This window comes from Porites lutea, chromosome 4, assembly GCF_958299795.1.
Source record: "Porites lutea chromosome 4, jaPorLute2.1, whole genome shotgun sequence".
NCBI lineage: Eukaryota > Metazoa > Cnidaria > Anthozoa > Scleractinia > Poritidae > Porites > Porites lutea.
In genome coordinates, this window is record NC_133204.1 from 5,927,044 (window position 1) to 5,951,212 (window position 24,169).

General features: G+C 41.0%; 1 protein-coding gene across 4 annotated transcripts in view; it reads left to right on the plus strand.

Moving 5' to 3' along the window:
- The window catches only part of LOC140935443 (uncharacterized), a 32,848-nt gene extending 9,029 nt beyond the window's left edge, over positions 1-23,819 (plus strand). For 3 of the 4 annotated variants that reach the window (XM_073384991.1, XM_073384994.1, XM_073384992.1), the window contains 13 exons: positions 435-551; positions 1,924-2,001; positions 5,870-5,936; positions 8,308-8,814; positions 9,448-9,540; positions 10,558-10,612; positions 11,117-11,229; positions 11,816-11,940; positions 12,770-12,917; positions 15,601-15,699; positions 17,931-20,569; positions 21,086-21,141; positions 21,552-23,819. In XM_073384991.1, coding sequence (XP_073241092.1) covers positions 435-551; positions 1,924-2,001; positions 5,870-5,936; positions 8,308-8,814; positions 9,448-9,540; positions 10,558-10,612; positions 11,117-11,229; positions 11,816-11,940; positions 12,770-12,917; positions 15,601-15,699; positions 17,931-20,569; positions 21,086-21,141; positions 21,552-21,792 — 4,338 coding nt within the window. In that variant the 3' untranslated portion in view covers positions 21,793-23,819. The remainder of the gene's footprint in view (positions 1-434; positions 552-1,923; positions 2,002-5,869; positions 5,937-8,307; positions 8,815-9,447; positions 9,541-10,557; positions 10,613-11,116; positions 11,230-11,815; positions 11,941-12,769; positions 12,918-15,600; positions 15,700-17,930; positions 20,570-21,085; positions 21,142-21,551) is intronic. The other variant, XM_073384993.1, reaches the window with a different exon arrangement.
- The last annotated feature ends 350 nt before the right edge of the window (positions 23,820-24,169 follow it).

Genomic DNA, 24,169 nt, shown 5'->3' on the forward strand with positions numbered 1-24,169 from the left:
AGTTGTTCAAAAGGCCAGAAGTGCTATCCACTGGGTAAATCTTTATCCAGAGGAGAATGCAATTTATTAATTTTTTTCCTAATACTTATCCATTGGATAGTGATTTATGTGGTCCTGGTTGTTCAAAAGCTGGATAGCATTACCCAGTGGGAAAATCACTATCCGGCGGATAAGAATTTGGGAAGTAATTGCATTATCCACTGGATAGAGATTTATCCAGTGGATAGCGGTGGATAGCGCCATACACCGACCTTGTGAACAACTAAGGCATGGTGGATAGGCTACAGTGCCATTCCCTTTTTTTAACATCTGGGCCAGGTAAATTTGCAATGTTTTGATTTTTTTTTTCTACTGAACAAAATGTAGTGAACATACACTGTAAATATTTATATTTATTTAATTTTTATTATTTCTGTATTTTTTTTGTCTACCAGGCATGTAAGAATGGCCTTGTTCAACACTTGGAGCACTTGTTGTTTTATGGAGCAGAAATCAATGCACGCACTGCCTCAGGGAATACAGCCTTACATGTGGCTGCTCTGAATAATCAGGTAGGAGGGTACCATAATAGTAACTATTGTTTGTGACAATTTAAATGTCCCTCATGAGCAGCATGGTCATCATACCTGCTTAGATCCACCTTCACTAGAAAGTACAAGTCCTACATGCCGATTATAATTATGCAATGCAGCAGAGACAAGGTCTTGTCTTGGTTTGTCTTGTGGCTTCTTTCCTACGCAGTTACAATGCTGTTCAAGCAAGCAGTTATTGTTTTGAAACTCTATGGCTGCACAAGAGCCTATGTTTCTTCCTGCTTCCTAAAGTCTGGTTCAGTTTCCTTGCTTCTGTTCACTATTATAAGAGAAACTCTAAGACTGGCCATGGAAAAACCAAACTCATCAGAACTTGCTTTACTCGCCAATATTTCTTTTCTTGTCTTTTTTCTTTCTTTTTAGTTTTTATACCAACCGTCTCTTTTCAACTTGCCTTGTTGTTTAGAAGCGCATTAGGTCTGAAATTTGCTTGCAATTTTACGAACAAACACAAACCTGTCCAACTCCCTTGTTAGTCCCATGTTAACCATCTACATACAGCTATTTCGAGGAAGGTTGTCGAAAAAAATATGCACCCGACGTATATCCATGGCCTTTGCTGCCATTCTTTCAAATTTCTTTGAAGAACGGTGAACTCAAAACCACCCACAATACCATTCGGGATTGTCGCGTGCACTTTTTCCGACAATCTTTCTCGAAGCTGTATATGTATATGATTGTACTTCGCCCTTCACGGTTTAGTTTTGGAATGACTACACAACAGTAATTCAATAGTTCCTTTGTAACCCTAACACAAACCGGATCTTGAGTGACTTCTCTTTGTTGACAAGAAGGCTTATGTCGAAACTGTCAAACGTTAAAAAACAGGACCCTAGTTGTTTGTTTGCCTTTTTTTTCTTCTTTCAGTTTTCCTTGTCAAATGTGTATTCATGCGTTTTAATACCAAGTCATGTTTTAAGTTTTTACTATTATCATTCTCATTATTCATGTAAACATTATTCACAAGAGAATGGTTCATTGATCACGTCATTCCAGTTCCGACTTAAAAAATATTGAAAGTTTAGAGTCAGCAATCGATATCACATTGCGCTCGCCACGTGGTTTAATACCATGAAAAATTATTTGACTTACTGACTTACGAAGCTGGTTAAAATGCTTTGAAGAGATGATAAGGTTTTTAACCGTTTTTATCTTGAAGTCTATTAGGACTATTAGCTGATTGGAATTAATTAACCTGCATTTAAGACTACAAATGATATTGTTGATGCGATTTTTAAAAAAAATATCTACAGGTCGGCCATTAGGTGTGATTTCGATGGGAGTTTATTTTCAACTGATATGAATTTTAAACACTTTTCTCTTCCATTAGGATGCGTGTGCTCGAGTATTGCTGTTCAGGGGAGCGAAGAAGGACATATTAAACTACGCTAACCAGTCAGCTTACGAGGTATGAAGATCATGGCGCTTTTCTTCGTCAACCTTTCTCAGGGTTTGAATACAATTCTTATTCCCAGCGTATTAACTTCAAATTGTGTAAACAAGAAAGTTCTTCGCGTGAGCTTTCGTCCAGGTGCAAGAAATTTGCGTGACTGTGTAAAATTGAATAGGATGGTTAAACTGTTTTATATTGGGTTGCATTTGAATTACACTGCAAGGCTGTCGTCGCAATTGTTTTCAATTCGTCTCTCCCAAATCAAGACACCCCTGTCTTTTCCTTTAAACCAACTGTCACTGATTTTATTTCTAGTCGAAGATTGGTGTTAGCTGGATTTTTGTTTAATACATTCGTTCGCGTGACATTAAATGCAATACGCGATTGAAATTTTAAATTCTTCCATAATTATAAGGACAAGTTAATTTACTTATGCATTGTCAGTTTACGAAACCTCAGAAGTGTTTATTCTGGAAGTTATAGTATTTGTGTCTTTCTTTTCCTTAGAGCATTCGTTTTCATAATACGGGTTTTACGTTCCCTACAGCTATTTCTTGCCGTGGTTTACTAATCAAAACAGTTTGGCGTCATAAAATCTAGTGAATACAAACGTCATCCCTGCTTGGTAGACCACAGCGTGAGATGGTTGTTTCCTTTTTCTTCCTTTCAACATAAACGGGGGCTAAACTTCAGAATATCCGGCCACAAAATGCCTTAGCCTATTATGTTATGCCTTGCTCTTAAAAGCATTCCTAAACGTGGAGTGATGCATTAGAGTGAAACAAGTGCAAGCGCTAGTACTGTAGTAAGTGTTATGTGTTTGAGCACCGGCCATGTCCGCATACTACTAGGCAGCGGAAGCGTCGCTTGAAAAATGTATTCGCATTCTTTCAATCTTCATTGCGATTATTTTAAGTCACATACATTGTCAAAATAATGTAGGCGAGCTCTCTTGGAGTTGAATTAACAACTTGAAACTCCAGGAGAACCATGCCCAAGAACCATGTCCGATTTCAAAAAGAAAAAGAAAATTTTGTAGTTGCTTGTTTACGTCCTTCATAAAACGTGACATTAAGCATTTTGACGTCGTATTTGTGCAGTGACGGCAAAGAAATTTACAAAAAAGGCGTGATGCACGTGCGGTGAAAACTATTGCTTTTTGGCGTTCTTGTAGACGTTGCTGTCGTCGGGTCGTAAGGTCCCTTATCTCTTCATTCATAAGGTTTATCTACATGCGCAAAGTAAATGCATAAAGACATACGAATTCTAGCTTTAACAGGTGTTTACTTGCGCTTCTGCATTCTGCTGCTTCGTGGTTTATTTCAATTGACACCGCTTTGGACCAGACGATTCAACATGCACTTTCATAATTGCCATTTGACTGTGTGTTCTCTCGGACAGCTTGCTTTCGGAGAGCTTGTCTACTTATCAGACACAATTTGAAACTCTTCTATCACTTACTCGATAATATTATCTGGCGGCCGATTTTCGGTATTGTTCCGATTTTCTTTTTCACGGTCCACTAAAATATACGTGTACAGGGGTAATAATAAACTGCGCCGATACTGTTGAGTAGACAGATGGCGCCCACTTGAAGTTGAGGGAAAACTTTCCTGATGCTATGCTTTATGCACAAGCCTATGACAATACAGCGGAACTATTTTCTTTCCTCGTGCTTTTACTACTGTTTTCGTCCTGTTGTCAAACTGGTTGACCGGAGTGATATGACGCTCTTTAAAACGTACAATCCCTGTGAACAACAATGTGACTCCGGACACATTACCCGCTTAATCAGCCGTGATGGATTCAAAGCTGGCGCCAAAATGGTTAAAAGTACAAAATGAATGCGCCTTCTAATATAACAACAACATCTAAATCTACGGTTATACATGGCCAGGGTTGCCCATCGCGCCAACAACAACAGAATAAGTAAATAGATAAATGAATAAATAGATAAAAATACAACAGAACATGTTCCTAACAGTACACATAAAAAGGTCTAAAGTCTCTGTCTTCCTGATATATCACGTTAGTGCGTTTCACTCTTTGATTCATCTCGGGAAGAACTGACTTTTCTCATAGATGTTGCTCGTGAAACTTGGACTGTAATGGATGCATGTGATCGAGTGTTCTAACCATTGGGTGGTACGTTTAAGTGTAATGGGATTAGTAGCACAGCACTGCGTCTCAATGACTCACAAAAGAGCTTCAGACGCCGGCACTTACGTCCTGCTTCTAATGACCGCCTAGGTCTATTTCCTTCAGGGTGTATCTGGTGTTTACATCACTAGTGTCTTTACGGATAGTCAATCGATGAAACTTCATGTTCAAAGCCATCTACCACTTGTTGGCCCAAAGATCGAGTCCACGACGATCCCCTTGGAGCTTGCGCACTATCCACAATTTTGTATAGCAAACAATTGTCAGTGGAGAGTCGGATCTTAGAGAGCACATTGTCAGGAAGATGAGAGCGCCCAAGTCAGTACCTGGAGGAACCCCAGATCTAACTTTCAAAAGTGCTGAGGCCACACTGACAGTTCAGTAAGCCACTCTCATATCCCCGATCCTAAGTTCCCATTGTGCCCCTTCAGTTTTGCGAGAAGACGTGGTGGATTTACTGCGATCCATAATCAGCACATCATCCACATTCCGATCATCATCCCTCCATTTAGAAATATCATCAAGAACAGTGATCAACTGCGTCTCACATGATCGACCCTTTCTTAAACCATGTTGGAACTCGACCAAGATGTTATGAATCTTACAGTGCTGTCTATTGTGTCTGATATCTATATCTCTACAGCAAGTCGAATTGAGCGATACAGGCCGGGCCGCTAAATTGCAGGATTATAAGGCTGATCGTCTTTCCTGTGAACTTCTACTTTATTTGCTGGACGCCAGTCTTGAGAGACTGCACCAAGATCCAAGGATGCTGTGTAGATAACTTGCAAGATGGGTGCTATTTCTCGTCGGTTGCCGCTTCCTTTAGCACTCTTATTGATAACTTATCCGGGCCATTTGTTTTGTTGGGATTCAACTAGTTCAGTAGCTTTTAAGCTCCTTATAGATATTCTACGTTTATACTTATACATTCGTGGTATGTGTAATTGTTCTTTTTATAAATGCCTGCAAGTAGTTTGATACCGCATCGTTGTTCTTAGTTCGTGTTTAATGCCAATTATGAAGATGCGAATGGCCGAATCTGAGTCAGAAATAGAACTGTTTGGGACAGAAGACAGTTTCTTAAATAGACCCGTAAATGTTAAGCCTCTTTTTGTAACACTGTTTTGCCTATTTTCCTGTCTTTAAGAATGAGAAATTGCTCTTTTACTTCGGGAAGGCCACTTGTCTGTGAAATGAGGTTTTGTTTTTTTCTACTTTTCGGTCCTAAGCGTTTTTACTGCTTCCGCCTACGAGTGAACAACTGTTAAAGTGCGGCGCAAAAACAACCAGTATTTTGAATTGTTTTAGGTAAACGAACATTTCCGCATTGCTGGATATAAAGTTCGTTGATATGTGTAACGTTTTAGTGTGGATCCTCCTAAGCGTAAACAAACTAGTTTAACGGACTCGTATGGACGTAGCGCGAACGAGGAAACTTTGTGTGAATGCGTTTCCTTTGTGGCGACGCGTATCGGTACACGAGAACAAAAACGCCTATGCCTCATGTGGTTGCGTATCGCTACACCTGCGCTTATGATCAGAGACATATGATCCTGCGACTTCAACTAAAACATTTTCTACCTTCAATTTTAGTACGTGTAAAATTCATACTACTAAGTCGGCTAAAGGGGAGTACAATCGATATAAATCTATAATGGGTAACAAGATTCTCTGCTCAATGTTGACCGTAACTCTGATCATTATGTGTTTGATCTTTCAGGTAGCCGCTGTGAGTGGTAACAAAGGACTTGCTGAATTGATCGCAAATTTTACAGAGAGAGATATAGGTAGGTTGGGACTTCTGTGAGAAAGCAAAGTGAGTTCTTGATGGTTTGGCCATTGTGTAAAACAGTTTCTACGCGTTCAGTTAAATTTTTCCTTTTCTGGGGTTGATTTTGGTCGGGTAGCATAGGCATATTTACTACTCGGCTCTTAATTGACAACCATTTTTAGCTGAGTGTAAGTGAAACTGGCGACAGTGGAGCAATTATTGCAGACCCCTCGCTGTCCTCTTTCGCTGAAATATTAGCTGATTGTTACAATTTTCTATTACAATGATCACTTTCCGTTTTCCTAGTCGCTAATAAATTTGTGAAGCGCACTAATAAACATTATTAGGCCTCGTCTACACTCAACTCCGTTTCAGGATAGAAAACATGTTCTATTTTTAGCTCGTTTGTTGGATTGTGGTCTTCTAGCAAGCAAATTGGACAATATCATAAGCTTCGACTTCCCTTAGCACTGAAATGATATGTTTTACCATCAAATACATGTAACTAACGAAAGCGAGGGTTTTACGTTATACCGTGCGAATTAGAACAACTCGCCGCTGCTAGATTTGTTGCGTACCCTGCCACCATTGGTTTCTCTCTCGCATGGCTTTCAGTGTTTTCGAAGTCGTTCGCGTAGCTTGTCAGTTGCGTAGTTGGTTACGCGACTGACAAAGCGACGCGAACGACGCCGTAAGACTGCGTAAACGCCAAGAGCAGAAATCTCTGCTCGCAGGGTAGTTGTGGCGATGCCCACGATAAGAACTTTTTTGACATTTATTCTCAAGACATTAACGCATTCGGGGCTTGCTAGAGATTCGCTTGAATTTTTACTCCTCTTCCAGTAATCCTAGTTACCTCCTTCCTTCAGGTCGGGAGAGCGGGAGAAATACGCAAGTGCGTACGAAGTTGTCTCCTGCGAGGAGAGTTAACCTCGAATTGGGGAGGGTGAGGGGCGGGGGGGATTATGGCTGTATAGTGGTTTTTGCTCTTATTCTCCTTTCTATAATCTCCTCGCGTTTAACAAGCATTTTCGCTCGCTGTACTTTCCCGGACAAAAACAAGGCACTATTCATTGTCTTATAAGTTAAGCGTAGAAAGTGTAATTCAATATCAGTTCTATTTATTTTCTTTTCCGCACAAAACAACACCTGCAAACCGCTGGCAATAAGTTTCAAATTACACACGCCAAAATGTTTCTAGCCGTTTAAAATACACGCGACATGTTCCTTAAAATAAGTGATATTTGGCGACTGATTCACTACACAGCTGTCATTTGGATTGGCATATTGCGATCATTGTGTTTTTTTGGGTTAAAAATACTTAGGTGACTTCTATTTCCAGCAGACGTAGCCATTGACAAAAACAAAAAAACGCATTTGAGGATAATTCGCTCTAAACCTTTGCAATAAAAACTAGGGCATTTTTTTAAATTTGTCTTCCGGTGGAGACGCGACATGTACATTAAAAATTAAAAGTGCCAATAGCTGTGTAAGATCGTCCTTTATAATTGTTAGGTTTGAATATGCGTCATTTAGATATGAGTAATTCAAGATTCCTACGATGAATGTAAGAACTATGCGGCTGTGTACGTGTGTTGAATTCTTCTAATGGTGATTACAGTGCGTCATAAGTATCTCTGTCACATCTTCCTGTGCCGTTTCTAGGTTTTGAATTTAGATATGACTTATTCAAAATTCTCGCAGTATGAACGCTCGGTGTGGCCGTCGGCTGTTGGTGATTACCATGCATAGTCATCATCATCATCATCATCGATCCACCGAAGAGCTGTCGACCATAAGAGGTCTTCAGCTGGCTCGGTTCTGGGCAATGCGCACGATATCATCCTCTTAGAAATGCTTATTGGAGTCGATCCATTCCTGGACTTGGCTAGAAACGGACATAATAACTGTCTCTATAAGATCTTCCTGTATTCAGTGTTGCCAGGTTTTGAATTTAGACATGACTCCCTCAGACCCCCGCAATGAATGGAAAAATTATATGTGTTGCTATTTGTGGCCACAGTGCACAAAGAAGAGTCTGTAGGGTCTTCTTGTTTATATTGCAGTCGGCTATTGGTGACTGCTTCATTTCCGTGTTAACTTGGAGTATTTCTCAGTCTTGTTTCCTTTCGGAGAGTCTGATTCTCAGAGTACCATCCCGATAAAGTGCGTAGGTTCATTTACACGAAAATGTGCGCGCGCGATAACCCCACACAGACATCTTGGCTATGTATGCTCCCTGATGATTTGAGTTTGTCACTCCTTCTCGTCAGATAGTGTATGTCGGTGTAACCTGTTGCAAGCTTTCAGGTAGTCGGCACGAGCCATTTATATGTTTTCGCTTCGTGATTGGTAATAGCTCTCTTTTGTTTCACCTTTCCTTTCAGTGAAACTCTCCGCAAAGCCTACCTATAGCACAAGGCGTCGGAAATCCGTTTCTAAGCCGAAGGTGTCCTCGATATTTACTCGGACCACTTCGGAGTCGCAGCTATCAACCAATAGTGACGTAACGCCCCCTTCGCCTGTTTCTTCAACCTACAGTTTTCCATCAGTTACTGACTTTGATGAGCCGAATTCAGTTATGAACGGAGAAATTGAAATATCTAATAACAAGCGTACATTTTCCATGAGCTCTACGGCTTCAGACTCGTCGGAATCCGACTCAGGCGAGCTGTCCCCGAGAGAAATTAAGCACAACAAGAGATGGCCACAGTTTCCCGGCTCAGACGAAGTGGCTAAAACCATTGTGCCGCCGGTAAAAGCTGTGTCTGGAGCAGCAACAATTCGCAAACGTCTCTACGCAAGCAAACCTGGGAAAACGTTTGTGGCCATCAGGGATTATAGACCTTTTATGGCTGGTGAATTGGCGCTAGAGAAAGGAGATGAAGTTGAAGGTAGCGTTGCGTTATTAACATATTAGGGATTTAATTTCACTGTGTTAAGATAACATGTTTTGAGTTTAATTATTTCACTCCAAGTACAAGTCTGGACGTGTTGTTTTGCTTATTACAGTATGAGATGTTTTACGACCAAGACTGTTGTTTTGTTTAATGCCTATCACTCGAGTGGAAAAAAGTGATTGGTTGGTTAAGTTAGTGGACCATAAATTCCGTTTCTGGCTCAACGAAAGATATCGTTTCGGTATGATGTGTAGATGTAGTCGTGATGAAATTTTAATTTATAGGTCAGACTAACTTGATCCCTTGTAACACTATCAAGTGAGTGCGGTGTAAGTTATGAAAGTGTATTTTCTGTCGGCTTGTTTTTACAGTAGAAGCATGTAGAAGCCCGGAAGCAGAAGTGTTCGCTGTTAACAGCAAGTTTCATTGACTTAAACCTCTTAGTTGCCTTGTCTGCTGACAGCGAGCAGAAAAGAGACTTTCATTATTTTCTGGCTTATGTAAAATGTTTTGAAGGTGTTAGTGAGCTGAAGTTATTGTTTTATTTTATTTTATTTTCTTAGTTTTTTGTAATTTTCCCTTCACTTTCTGGTTGTGTGTAACAATACAAACTTCTTGTGATTGCAGTATTGTATGTTGGGGAGAAAGGATACTGGGAAGGCCGAGTGGGAAATTCAACAGGCTGGTTTCATCATTCATACGTGGAAGAAAAAAAGAAAGGTAAGTACGCGCCTACCGACACTCAAATCAATAAGTCAGGTGGATGCATATTCCTGGTCTCAAAGGAGCGCTAATCTCGCGACCTAAAACTGTTTTTAGGTGTTAGGAGTACTACATATAGTATGTTGCTTGGACGGATCTTCTAGGTTTAGATTTTCATTTAGTCGTACTTCGATATTATGTGTGATTTGACGGTTTCGGCTCTCGCATATCTTGTAATTTATTGTCTGCACACATTGTTTCTCGTGCATTATGAGTAAAGGCAAAGTAAAGCAAAGTATATTGGTTTTATGAGTACCGGGGTTTTTCTTGTCTGTCCTAGTACCATCCAGTTCTCCTTGAGCAACTCTCACTGTTTGTTATGTGGCATCGCCGATAAATGTAGACTGCTTGCAGTCCGCCTTGTCTCGGCTCGCATGCTTGAGTTTCGCGTGCAGTAAAAATGAAAAATAAAATAAAATAAATGCACTCTATTTGAGTGTCAATGTATTTAGCACGAAAGAATACTAATTGGGAACACTATTTTTACGTCTCCAAATGTACTGGAGACGGGACCGCCATTTTACGTTGTCATCCGAGCCACTCGAAGGCCTAGTCGCTTGCAGTGCAAAGGGAGTTCTTCATTAAAGACCCTGAGTATTGGTCCGGCACCGGAAATCGAACCTGCGACCTCCCGTTCTGCAGCATTACGCTCTACCGACTGAGCTAACACTGCCGCAGTAACATTGCAAACTAAATGGACAACCTGTCAATATTTGCCATTCCAATGTAAATTTACACAAGGATCCTTTTCACATCACGGAAGTGCTGCAATGCTACAGTCAAGAATAAAACTTGTTTCTCACTTTCGGTTTTAGCAGGCTCCGGAAAACGTTTTATTGGATTTGTTAAAGGAGGTGCCCCCAGACATAGTGAGCCTGTAATCCTCTTGTCACAAAACTGTGAAACCAACGTATCCTGCTCGATCTAATCCCATGCGTTTTAATTTAAAACTTGTTTTCTTTCTTGTTATCAAAGCAGATAAACCGAAGCTGTTTGGTCGTCCCACGTCTGGTTTATGGCCTTCCAAAAGGTAGGACTGACCTTTTATTGCGACAGAGGTCGTTGAAGACAAAGTAGTTCCTATCCACTTACAACCTTTCTTGTAATACAAAAAGGCGAGGTGCATTTATGAAAAGTTCCGATTTCTATACCTTTGCTTTTTCTCCCTTCCTTGCGTTCCAGAGCGGGTAAAAGAAGCGCAAAAAAACCGAACAAACAAAGCAAAACAAAACAAAAAAACGACGGCGGCGACAACAACTGGCCAGGGGTTTTATCTGCCTACACATACTTGACGCTTCTGACAATGAAAAAAAAAATGACCGTAAAAGACTTCCTTATCTTGTTTTGTACAATAATTTTCTTGGTAACGCTGGGGGTAAATGTGTGGCGAAGAAGGAAGATAATTGTTTTGATATAAAGGTCGTAACAGACTCATAAGTCTACGTTCACTTTTATTGTTAAATAGTTTCTGTTCGTTTATTTTATTTTATTTTCATGTATTTTATTCCTTTTTTGTTTTTCTTTTTATTGTCAGTGATACCAATGGCGTAAATCATATGGGTCCAAACAACATACCTGATCCTCCACGGCTGGTCACACTTCAAAGAAGTGCTGCTGGCTATGGCTTTCAAATGAGAGGAGCAAACTGTAAGTACCGGCACCGTCCTAGGAAGTGAACTGCTCAGCGCTTGAATAAATAGGTTTTTTTTGGCTTTTTTTGCCTTAGAAAAGTGGCAGATATTTGCTTGTTTAAATCACGATAATTTAGTTGTCACGTGACAAGTGCCTTGCTCGCAAGGAGCGTCTTCTAAGTGAAGTGAAGAGCAGTGAAGTTTTACCTCATCTTTCTTAATATTGCCTTTCAATTTTATGCTTTCTTCAAATCTTATTGTCCTTTGTCTTTGCGTATTATTGGTATACTATAGAATTGTGTGATAATTATTTTGAGAGAATGGAAAATGTTATTTATTCCCAGGATAAAAGCAAACCACAACTCTTGCTGTATTTCTATTTTACTCTGTAGCTCAAGTGCCCCTTTAAATTTCGAGCCAACTCCTGAATTTCCGGCCTTTCAATTTTATGCTTTCTTCAAATCTTAATGTTCTTTGTCTTGGCGTATTATTGGTATACTATAGAACTGTGTAATAATTATTTTGATAGAATGGAAAATGTTATTTATTCCAAGGATAAAAGCAAACCACAACTCTTGCTGTATTTCTATTTTACTCTGTAGCTCAAGTGCCCCGTTTAAATTTCGAGCCAACTCCTGAATTTCCGGCTCTTCAATATTTTGGAGAACTAGAGAAAGGTGGTCAAGCAGAAATGAAGGGGATTAGAACTGGTGATTTCATTCTAGAGGTTAGTAGCCAAGTTGTCTACACTTTTCCGCTCGCTTTTTGCATCTGAGCATGGTAAATCTAGGCTATGTAGGCAGGTAAAAGTTTGCACCATACATGTATCTGCCCCGCTCATCGGAGGACAGCAGCGGGTTTTTCTCCCGGGAGGGGGGGGGGGGGGGAAGGGGGCTTTTCCCTTGTATAACGTATGTAGGTATGGCCGCCCCATCGGGTAGGGTTTTTGCGCCGTCTTGGTCTGATTTGCCCATTTTGGTATGGAATCGGATATGGGTTTTGAGGGAACTACAGGAGTGTATGAACGAATTTATCGCTTCAATTCCAGATGTGTAAGAAAGAAAGGGAAATACCGTACTTGTATTAAAATTCGCGTCGTACTCATTATCGCTCGACTTATTCGCGCAAGTACTTTTCCGTGTTCGTTCTTTTTGGTTTGTTTAATTCTAATACAAGTAAGGTATGCGAATTCGAAATGTATTTGAAGAATTTTTTTCTTTGCGCTCCAACCTTAGTTATGATAACATTTATTTCTTCCTAAAGGCCAGGTATGAAAACGGGTATGGATTTTAGAGGTCAGTTCTGAAAACGGGTCTGGAAAATGACATTTTTTGGTCTGAAATAGGGTTAGGATTTGGAGAACCGGGCGGCACACCCCCCACCAAGAATTCCCAGAAGTACCCCCCTACCGGGCTGTTTTCCTTGTATCCTTTTCACTCAGTCGACGAGACTGAACCTGTATATTGAAATCAAAAGTAAGCGCTGTTTTCAGATACAGCAGAAAATAGCCCAAAGATCGGCGATAGGTTTCTTATTTCCAAACCGAACTGTTTCAGGTTAACAGCGAGGATGTTACCGCTGCAACTCATGGCCACGTGGTGGATCTTATAAAAAAGAGTGGTGAATCAGTTACTCTAAAAATAGTAACGGTAACGAAGGAGACAAGTCCTTCCATTAATGGAACAGACCATGTGGACGGGCAAGGTAGAGTACATTCTATCTGCAGTTATTGCAAGCGTTAAATTTTGTGCTTAGAGCTGACGTTTTTTGACAAAAAGGAATTGCGTGAGGAGCTAAGAGCGAAAGTAGAGGCTTGACCTACAGCTGACCAGAATTTGATATGCTCCCACTTTCTGCATTTTTTCTTAACCAAACTCGAATATCGTTTTACACTCTTCCACTTTGTACCTCACTACTCAATAGGCCATTCCCGACTTCCGAAAACTCTCACTAATTGCAAAACCTTTGTTGTGGAAATTTGCATGAGAATAAAAATCAGTTTTGTATCAATGGCTCCGCACTTAGAGGTAACTCGGAAGTGGCCTGTTTCTAATTCACACCATGCACTTTTGGTTTATTAAATTTCAGAAGTAAAACGCCTTGTTTAAAACTTGGCAAGAGTTGGTGGGTCTATCGAACCAAAGAAAGCAAAGATCAAAACAAGGCGCGGGATCACGCTGCTCAAACTGTTAAACCAGGGCGCTTTAGAAACTAACTGTGAATCACTTGAACGCCAGCGCTTAAAGAAAAGGGCCTCAGGAAGTGGTCCATTATTTTTCGTAAACTTCGTCTTTAAAAAAAGAGGAGAGAAGAAGAAGCCTTTATTGCCGTGGTTAACCACTGAACGACCCGCCGCCATTTTTTTGTCTGGTTTGTCTGTAGTACTAGGATCTTCCCGCGAAAGCAGGTTACATGGTGTTAGGATCTTCCTCGTACTAGGAACCTCCCGCCTCTCTGCTAGGAAGAACAACCCTTTGCATGTAACAGTGAATACAGAAAGCAGTTGGATGATCCACTTTCTGGGATCTTCCACAGGGTGTCCCAAAAGTTCGTTCCTCTACTTTATAAGTCTGTATTTCAGTAAGTAAGCAAATCGTTTAAACAAGTGTCTTTCAGTCTAATTCACTATTTCTTACCTAGAGATATACATAATTATTGTATAGAACACAGGATGAGGCTTAACCCCAAAAAATGTAAGGAGATTGTTATGAACTTTATGGGAAATCCGAACACGGTAATGAGACCCCTGTATATAGGAAACCAAATAGTAGAAAGCATTTCATCATACAAATTGCTTGGAGTAATCATTAATGAGAACTTGAAATGGAACTGCAACAACAGCTAAGGCATCAAAGAAACTTTACGCTTTCAGACTATTTAAGCGAGCTGGCGTGCAAGAACAAGACATGTTGAAAGTCTTTAGAAGTAGTGTTAGACCGATTTTAGAATATGCCGTGCATGTGTGGCAAGACATTCCTGACTATCTGTCAGATAGAATAGAGTCCGTGCAAAAAAGGGCCCTTATAATCACATATCCTAACAGTTCGCCCAGTCAAGGATTGTCGTTAGCCAACGAAACCACACTCTCCAACAGACGCGAGCTCCTATGTCGTAAATTTATGGCTGAGATGACAGACACCCGTGACCACCCATTATCCTGCTTGGTGTCCACTGCTGTACAAAGAACTCAGTAATCCTTATAACCTTAGGCCTGGTTCTTCTCGACCATTCAATAAGTTCACGAGAACTAGGAGATCAGAGAACTTTTTTACTTTTAAATGTTTGTCGTTTATGTATCCGTCATGATTATCTTTTTAAGTAGTTTTGTAGTTGTATAATTAATACATAGCTTTAATGTAGTATTATTGTTATTTATAACTGCTTGTTAATTCAAGAGAGTGGAATAAACGATATTTATTTATTTATTTGTACTTGTTGTGTCATCTTTTGACTTGAATATTCGATTTGTGTACTTCCGCGCCAAAGGTGCGCGTGCGCGAGTATATTTTCCAGCCCCATATTTTTTGTATTCAGTAGCCCGAATTGCTCAAACTCCTTCGTTGTTTTTTGTGAATATAATGAAAGAGAAAAACCCCCTTAACACAAAACCGTTCAGCTATGTCATGGCATAAGCATGTATACCTCGATGTACTGGCTTATCGGTCGTAGAAACGGCTAAAAAAACTGGAAAAATGCGAATGTTGGGTGGTAAAATGATCGTTGAGAAATGAAGGTTTTGAAGGCAAGAAACGAAGGGGAAGACCAAAAGTCCTGAATAAAGCAGCTAAAATAGTTTTAAGGAAGGCTAAATACAAAAAAGGAGACTCGACGAGGAAGCCAAGTCCAGAAAGGGTCATGAAAAGCGAATGTTTTAAAATCAGAGGTCCCTGCGATGGCAAAAAAAAAAAAAACACCTCGGCTTAGTCTGCCAAGTAACGCTCAGCTCGTCTCAAATTTATAAAGAAGTACAAAAGCCTTGTTAAGGAAGGGGGCTGGGATGATTATCTTTTTCGGATGAATGCCCAAAATATATATACATATATGTTTTAGCTGCCTAAACTAAACAAATATTGTTTGAGGGTTGAACTGGCTCGTGCGCACCAGGTGATAAAAAGCTTAAAAAGGATCATCTGACTCCATGCCGCAACGGCTACAGATTGTGCGAAAAAAAAAGGCATGCCAGGTACTAAAATTCTGAATACATGTACTCGATAGAGAAGTAACGTTTGGCACAAAAGTTATAGTGCTTGAAATTAGAGTAACGAACTTTTGGGACACCCTGTAGTGCTAGGATCTTCCCCCCCCCCCTCCCCCTGTAAACAGCCCCTGTATTGCAAGAATGATTATGCACACCTTTGCTTACGTGTCATACATTGTGATTTTGAAGGTTTCAGACACCCACCGCCTCCCCCTGACCGTGATCCATCTACAACACTGACACTTGGTCGCATGAGTAGACTCTCGTCCAGTCGACCGTCGCTTTATGGTTAGTAGCCATCCTGTCATTTTATTCACTACATCCGTATTAGAAGCTCGTTCATGAATAGGGAATGGCTGTATATAGCAAATTAGAAATGGAAAAGAGGCAAACGAGTCGTTTCGTTTTGCACGAACCAGGGACCGGTTGCATAAAACGTCCGTAACAGTTACGGGCATACGTACGTGTACTCGTAACTTATTAAGTCAGTTGCATTAACTCACTTACGTGGTCCACTTAGGGATTTCACTTAAGTGGCTGCTCTTACGATTTTCGTAAGTATCCTTTTAAGTGTCATTTATGCAACGGAAATTGCGGGTGTTGCATAAAACCTTTTTTACAGGAAAGTTAAGACGTAAATTTACGGGACCTATGTAGGTCCCGTTTCTCTGTTGTTTTTACTAAAGTTAACGAGATCTTTTACTGAGGAGTAAAAAAATTGTTTTTTCTTTACGTAATTTCGTTCCTATGCGCTTTGTTAACCTCTGATGTACAATTTAAAGCCGTCGTTAAGAAAAAAGAACAACAACAAACATTTCCAGTGGATATTGAAGTAAAATCACGATTTCATGTAAACTTTGTTTACATGAAACCCTGGGCCCGGTTGCATAAAACCTGCACTTAAGTGCCCACTTAAGTACGTCACTTACGAATCCGGTATGGGTACACGTACGGGTGTTGCATGGAACACACTTAGCAGTGTAGTAAGTTTCTGTTTTACTTGGTAACTTACGGGCTCACTTAAGGGCACACGTAACTTTGATGTAGTACTTTATTAGAATGACTCATTCTATTTTTTAAACTAACCATTGGTGAAAGTAAAGAAAGTGTCTAGTCGTTTCTAACACTTGTAAGTCTCTCATTGAAATAAAATTTGCATGCAATCCTTATTTTACTTCAATATCTACCGAAATGATTATTGTTCTTTTTTCTCAACGACGGCTTTAAAGTGTACATCGGAGGTTAATAAAGTGCGTAAGAACTAATTAAGTAAAGAAAAAGCTATTTTCTTTTCACTTCTCAGTAATAGCTCTCTTTAATTTTAGTAATAACAGTAAGGATACGGGATCTACATAGGTCCCGTAAATTTACATGCTATTTTTCCCGTAAAAAAAGTTTTATGCAACACCCGCAATTTCTGTTGCATAAACGACACTTAAGTGAACACTTACGAAAATCGTAAGTGCAACCACTTAAGTGAATTTCCTAAGTGGACCACATAAGTGATTTAATGCAACTCGCTTAAGTTACGAGTGCACGTACGTATACCGTAGTTGTTACGGGCGTTTTACGCAACCGGGTCCAGGGAACCGGGTTGCATGCCGCATGACCGCATTGACCGCATGCTGGAATAACTAATAATAACTGCTATTCCGTCGATTTTTCATTCTTCACAGCCAATTTGGGTCAATAATTATCAGTTAATTAACAAATAGTAGGTTCTATGTTTTCGCGCGCCTGCTCAGTAGCAACAGGACGAAAACGTCAGTTGACGACGGCAAAACGCGCGGAAAGGAGTAAAACACGACTTCCGGTGCCGAATTTGCCGTTGTGCCATTGGTCAAGCTAGTTGTTTAATTTGCGCGCGCCGTCGTCAACTGACGTTTCCGTTCTGTTGCCAAATCAGCCTTTATCACAGATGACGTCAAAATGTGTTAAGGACAAAAACGTGGCACTGTGACCGACCCGTGAATATTTGACAGTTTTGTTATAGTCTTCGTTTCATTTTTATTATACTAAATTTGCACGGGCGTGCGCATTTCTGGTAGTCTGAAAAAACCCAACCCACCCCCGCCCCGTCATCACACATTTCTGAGCTTCTTTTCTGGTAGCCTTCTTGTAGTTAGTGTCAAGAGAATATAAGAGAGTATAAGGGCCTGTTTACATGGGAGTAGGAGACCCCAGGTAGGTGAGTTAACCCGCCTGTCCATATAAAATCTCATTTTAATTTGATCATGTTTACATGATAGGTGGGATGACCATTTTGAGAGGTTATACGAACAGGCGGGTTACCCCACCTAAATGGGCTACCTCACCTATCTGGGGTCCCCCACCTCCATGTTACCAGGCCCTTAAAACCTAAATTTGCCCTCGGATGAGTAGTTTTGTCATTAGATTTCACCATCTTAGTAGCTGTACATTTCGGAGCCGAGAACCAATTGTTTATCAGTTTGGCGTTGTGTGTATACCGTCTGTTTTGATTGAAGTTGATTATTATTGTTTGTTTCGTTTTTCTACAGAAATGAGTATGGGCGACAGCAGCTACGAAGACCCCGCTTCCTACCGAGTAGACAGCGTCATTACAGTGTCAAAAGAGAACCGCTGGTCTACTCTTCAGCGACAGAAGCCTCACTCTCGTAGACCGGTTGGTGTACAGCTAAAACCCCAAAACATAAACAAGCTGCGCGGAAAGTCAACCACTGATCTCAGTACAGGGAATGCTGCTTTTGGTGAGAGAGCTCATTCAATGCAGAGCGTCGTGCCTCCAAAGTACGACGCAGTGTTAAACAAGCGCCCTGTTTCAACTGTCATCCCTGTGGCCACTCCACATGTTCCTGGTGAATTTAGGATCCCACGTTCTACGTCCATCGACAATAGCTATCTTTCAAAACATCCTTCGACCTACAAATCAACACCGAATTTAGACAAAACTGTTAACCACGCTGATGGCATGATCGGGTATGGCTCTCATCCGCATGAGGCGGATCGTAGCATGGCCTATAATAGACCATTCAGTTACGTTGGGCCAGATTCACCTGTACCAAGCGGTAACGAACTTCAAACAGTTGTAGCCACCGTCGTAGGAGCGGACTCATCCGAAAGTAAATCCGAGCTAACCGTTGTGGCAACGCCTGTAGAGGTGTTCGAAACGGGCACAGCAGCTCAAAAAAGCGCACCCCGGTCTCCGGAGAAACCCCCTGTGCCGCGAAAACCGCCCAGTTTATCTGATGCCTTGCAGGAAGCAGTGGCCGCTCGAGCCGAGAGGATGAGTCAGCAGTCCTCGGACACGGAAATGGAACCTGTTCAAAGGAGTCGGAAATATTCGGCTCCAGATAGTGTTGATTCTTCGTTCAGATTAACGGAACGCAAAGAAAGGAGATCTAGTGCTCCGACAAAAGTCAATCCCCGGAAGAAGTTGGAAGCGTCGGAGAAGGTTCGTACGGAAATAATGAGCTCTCTCGAAGAGACATTCATTGAAGAAGAGAGCGGGTGTAAATCACCGTTAAAGAACGGACGGTTTGATTTTGACACACGCTCGCCCAAAAAACCTATAAGTGACAGTGAAAAGACGCTTATAAATTCACAAACGGCCAGTTCTTCCTCGAAAGTTGAACGTAACGATTCGGAAAAGGACGGGCTTGGCTTGGCTTCGTCAAATGTTGTTTATAGTCGCAGCACAAACCCAACCTCCCAGACACGCGACATGAACAGACAGTTCTCGCTTGATTCCTCCGAGGCTAAACGTCAAACCACTTTAATAAAAAGTGACAGGTTAGAGAGGCAGATGTCAGAACCAGTTAGTGTTGAGCGCATTGTTAGCAGTAATGCAGTGCCCGCTGCACCTACACCACCCCCACCCCCTCCGTCTCAGATCCAGCTTAGCGCCCGTGCTAGCTCAACCAGTAGCCCGGTTCCACCCCCGCCACCAGTGACTCTTCCAATTACAGCGAAAAAGGACATTCCTGGGACACCTGCTACCACCGGATTAATCACAACGGATGCGTTGGCCGCGAGTAAATTAAAGCTTAAATCACCGGTGAAAGACGACAGCAATGTTTCTAAGGCTGAATCACCAGTAAGAAAGCATCCCGCACCGGCGGGTCCTGGTGACTCACGACATTTGGCCGATGAACACAGCAATCTTCTGGCCAAGGCTATTGCTGCGCGCGCAGCTCGCATTTCAGCCCAGCCTCATTCAGATACTGACTTGAGTGTGACGTCATCTACCTTGCAAAGGGTAAACAAAGCTGGTGTCGAGAGACGGCCCAGTTCCTCTGAAAAGACTCTTAACCAAGGATTAAATCTGGAGGCAAGAGGTGTAAATTCTCGTGGAAAGCCTTCGCCTCCTGTAGCGCCCAAGAAACGTTTTACGTCACCGGATTTGAGGCATAGCGCCCACGGGAGAGACACGGGTCGTAGCGTTCCTTTCGACGTTCCTGCTCCAGTGTTGTCCGAGGAGGACAGAACTGTAATGTTATTAGATGAAGTGATTCGGAAGGAAGCAGAGAGCGAAAACTGGAGTTTGAATTCTTGGAATAGTGGCAGTGACTCGAGCTCAGACGTTTTTGTTCCTCCTGCACCTGTATGGCCTGCAGATCATCAAGAGAAGGTTGAAAATGCGTCCCCTAAGGCATGGTACGAGAGTAGCTCACAGTCTCAGTCGGAGGAGAGCATTCCGAAAGCGTCTGAAACCGAAAAGTTTAACAAGACTATTACGACCAAGAAAGGCTTTAAAATTCAGCTGACTTTCGAGACAAAGAAGCCCGCGGAATCGCCGAACCCAACGAGAACTTCTCCCCAAACTGACTACAATGATATTGATCCCATTGAACCTGTCAAAATAAATATAACCGATTCTACTGCGAGAAAAGGCACGCCAGAAAACGTGCCTCTTAAAAAGGAAGGGAACGTGCAAGAAACCGATACTGTATCGAACACTGTTGTACTAGTGAATTCGGATAACGGGGATAACAGCTTTGGATTACCTCCGCCACTGTCATTTACAGATGCCGATGAACCATACACGGCATTAGACTCCCCTCCGCTACCTCCCCCACCAGAGTTTTCCCCAAGGGAGCCCAAGGTGTCTTTAAATACCCCAGAAGAAGATAACGCCGGCAGTACACCATCATCTGCAAGAAGCGACGATAGCGATAAGGTAAAGTAATTGTTTTAAAACGCTTGCCGCGAGTCCGAACTTTTCCAAAAAAAAGGGGGCGGGGTTATTTGTTGAAAAAAATGTACAGAGGATATTACATGGCCGCACGAAGATACGAAATTTCTCTTCTCTTGCTGAACAATTTTACTGGTTCGCCGGCTCATTTGTGAAATGTTTTTCAACACGAGAAGAGAAATTTCGTATCTCCGCGGGGCCATGTAATGTTCTATTTATGAAATAAACACCAATTATAAATACCAAACTATTTCACTAAAATATTTTTTGGCTGCGTGATCTTGACGTATGAATATAACATGTTATTTCCATGTTTTCATGCGAAAACTCGCTTGGTTTTTCATTGGTGTTTGTGTATTTAAATTGGGCTTAGATCTAGTCGAGGAATCTTGCTTATTTTAATATGGCTAATCTTGCTTGAAATCAAGGGAGGGAGGCGAGCGAACTATACTATGGAGATAGATGTGGTTGATATCATTGAAATTATTTTTCCCTTTCCAGGGTGCCGTCGGCTATACAGACATTTCCTCGATATTCAGTGGATATGCCAAGCCGAAGTGAGTATACATAGTCTGGCTTCTGTGCCGTATTATACTTTAAAACCTTGGTGTGATCTTGATCCCATTTTGTTTATTTATTTATTTATTTATTTATTTGATAAATTCCAAGTTGAAAAATAGGACTATTTTGTTGTTTAAACACCTGTTACATATGACATCGGTGATAACAATATACATTCTGATAAATAGAAAGCATCATCGTTTTTCTCACGATGTGACTTGAGATGTAGATCGCAACGTCGCTTACTACTAGTATTCAATATTGGATAAAATCGGCTCGTTAGCCTGTTCTCATTTACATCAGATGGTCGTCTGTGATATGTTCAGTTTTGTGCATAGATCCCATTTAGTTTTTGCGGGTATTTCTACTGTACTGAAGTTCTTTTTCTCTGGCGGATTTCTTTCAGGGAACCTCAGATGGAGAAGGCAGTGTTAGACTGGGACTGCAGTGACGTCTGTAACTGGCTGGATTCTATACAAATGTCACAGTACAAGGAAACGTTCATAGAGAACGACATCCAAGGAATTCATCTGCCTGACCTTAAAAAGTCCGAACTGAGAGAGTTAGGTGTTAAAAGTTTGGGACATAGAATGACTCTAGAAAATGCCATAGCAAAACTTTCTCAACCTCTGGAATCAAACTGTTGACGTCTACGGCTTGCTGTGTAGCTGCTTCAGTTTCCGCCATGGTGCGAGAGCGCGCAGATTTTCCACCACGATCGCAGAAAGAATACAATGGTATGATGGGGAAGTGCAACTTAGATATTAATGGTTTTTGTTGACATGCTACACTCTAAGAAGAGACAAATCAAATTTGGCTTTCTGTGTTTTACTTCAGGCAACGTAATGTTGGGAGAATCCACAGATTCTCAAAATGACTACGCTGTGGAGTGGTCAAACAGATATTAGATAGATTTAGAGTCACGGTTACGGCAAACGGCAAAAGTGAGATTCAAAACAGGAAATGAGCAGCTAAAAACAGCTCAAAACAATTCTTATGGATAGAACTGGTGTGAATCTACCGATGTTCGTGTAGTTATAATGACAGTGAACGGCAAGCAAAAGGAAAATCTTGGTCACCTGGTACAAACTCACGTTTGTCGTTTGCCGTAAACGTGACTCTAAATCCGGTCTATTAATGTTTTTGTCGAAAGTCTACAATGAAAAAAGAAACGAATCAAATTCGTCGGTTGCCGCAAACTTTGAATATGTCATTATATCTATTTAGGGTCGCCTTTTATCATGGCACTAGCACGCATGCGTTTCATGTTATTCATTCCAACACTGATAAACATACTTTTTTTAAGTATACGCGTTGGTTCAATTTTTCCCCTGGTTTGAATTTCATTCTCATTTGTTTCAAAATCATGATCAACAATTAGCATACACAATAAAAGGAAGATAAAGGTTTCAATAAGGAGAAATTCGAACCATTGCATATACATTAATTTTGTATCACAATCCTGCGGGATTCATTAGACTCTCGTACTTTTACTATACACAATCTTTAGCGCAAAAAGTGCGCGGTTGTGAGTGAGAAGCTGCGAGGAACGAAGGCGGAGGACCGAGAATAATAGAAATACTTAGACACTCTTTCTTGTTTTCTGGGTTGCTTACCTCGCTCCTTGTGGCTTTTGCCTTTACCTCTTTTATTGCTTTATATCGATCCGATGAAAAAAACATCCATGATTGCTCGTAGTCTAAGTATACAGTAATTGGGAAAAAGTCAGTTTTTCTGGGAATTTAATATGGTGCAGAAAACAAACAATAATAAATGTGGTTGGGAACTTTAGAAATGAATATCACAGTCATCCACAAGATAGTTTGTGTGAAGTGTTGTAAAATGGCCGCACTTACTAAAACGCGGAACACGAGACACATCAGAATACGTGAAAGGAATAAAACAAACAGAAAGAGCAGTTGACAAAGATTAGGGGGTAGGTCTCTCTCGTTTTCATTCGTGCTGAGTCTTACGGGTGCAGGGGGGTATTCCGGGTTCTTCCGGTGTTCCGGGTTTTTAGTGCGTACCTTAAGTGACAACGTGTGTAATCGACATGTACGTCAAAGAGAGAAAAATGTTGCTAAATTTATTTCTAAGAAATGTGCCTTCTAAAGCAAGCAGTTTTCAATCTCACTTCACAGAATTTAAATGTTAATTAAGTTAAATATTCATGTACTCTCGCATTCGTCGTTTATCGAACCGTGGCGAACAGAAATTGTAAGCATAGGGAATGTGTATAGTATTTTTGTATTTATCACTTGACCTAAGGTGAATTAGCAGTGTGTTCAAGAAATAGAAGCTGCATTTGCCAACTATGTGTAGTCTACAAGGGGGAAACGTCCATGCCATGTGACATTTTGTAGCAAATTTAGGAACCATCATGATTAAGTTCAACCAAAAGTGTCGGCCTTTTATAGTAATGGTAGTCCCATGTTTTTCGTCGAGTATCCAGATTGTCGTCAGTTTATAATCATTTTAGTGGTCATTGTTCTTTCCTTAATTGATTGTATACGTTTTAAATCGATTTTGAAAACAAATAAGAGGTGTAGATTCTTTTTCAGCCTCTTTTAACAAATTAGCAGTTGAAGTTAATCAGTAATTACAATTAATCTGCTTTTTGATAGACTTAACAATCATTTATTTTTGCATGTAATAAAGGCCTACCTTTCAAGTTGTTAGCTGCCTGTTGTTAGTTTTATTGCCCTTTGTGTTGTGTCATGATTTTCGCTGACAAGCGCATTTCTCTTTCTGTAGTCAGCACGTTTGCGTCTGTTGGACACGACGTCCCGAGGGATTGTTATGATACTGTTAAGTGCTGTATCACGATATGAAAAAAGTAAACAGACTATCATTATCGCTCTGTTTTTCTTTGCGCAGTCCCCACTACCTGAACGCCTGGAACAAGCCATTCAAGCCATCCCCCCCACCCCCCAGGGGGAAAATAGTTGGAAGTAGTTGGCGCAAAAAAGAACGGGCGCGCTAGAGAGAGACACTCGAGTCTACCCACCCCCTTCCCCTTCCCCT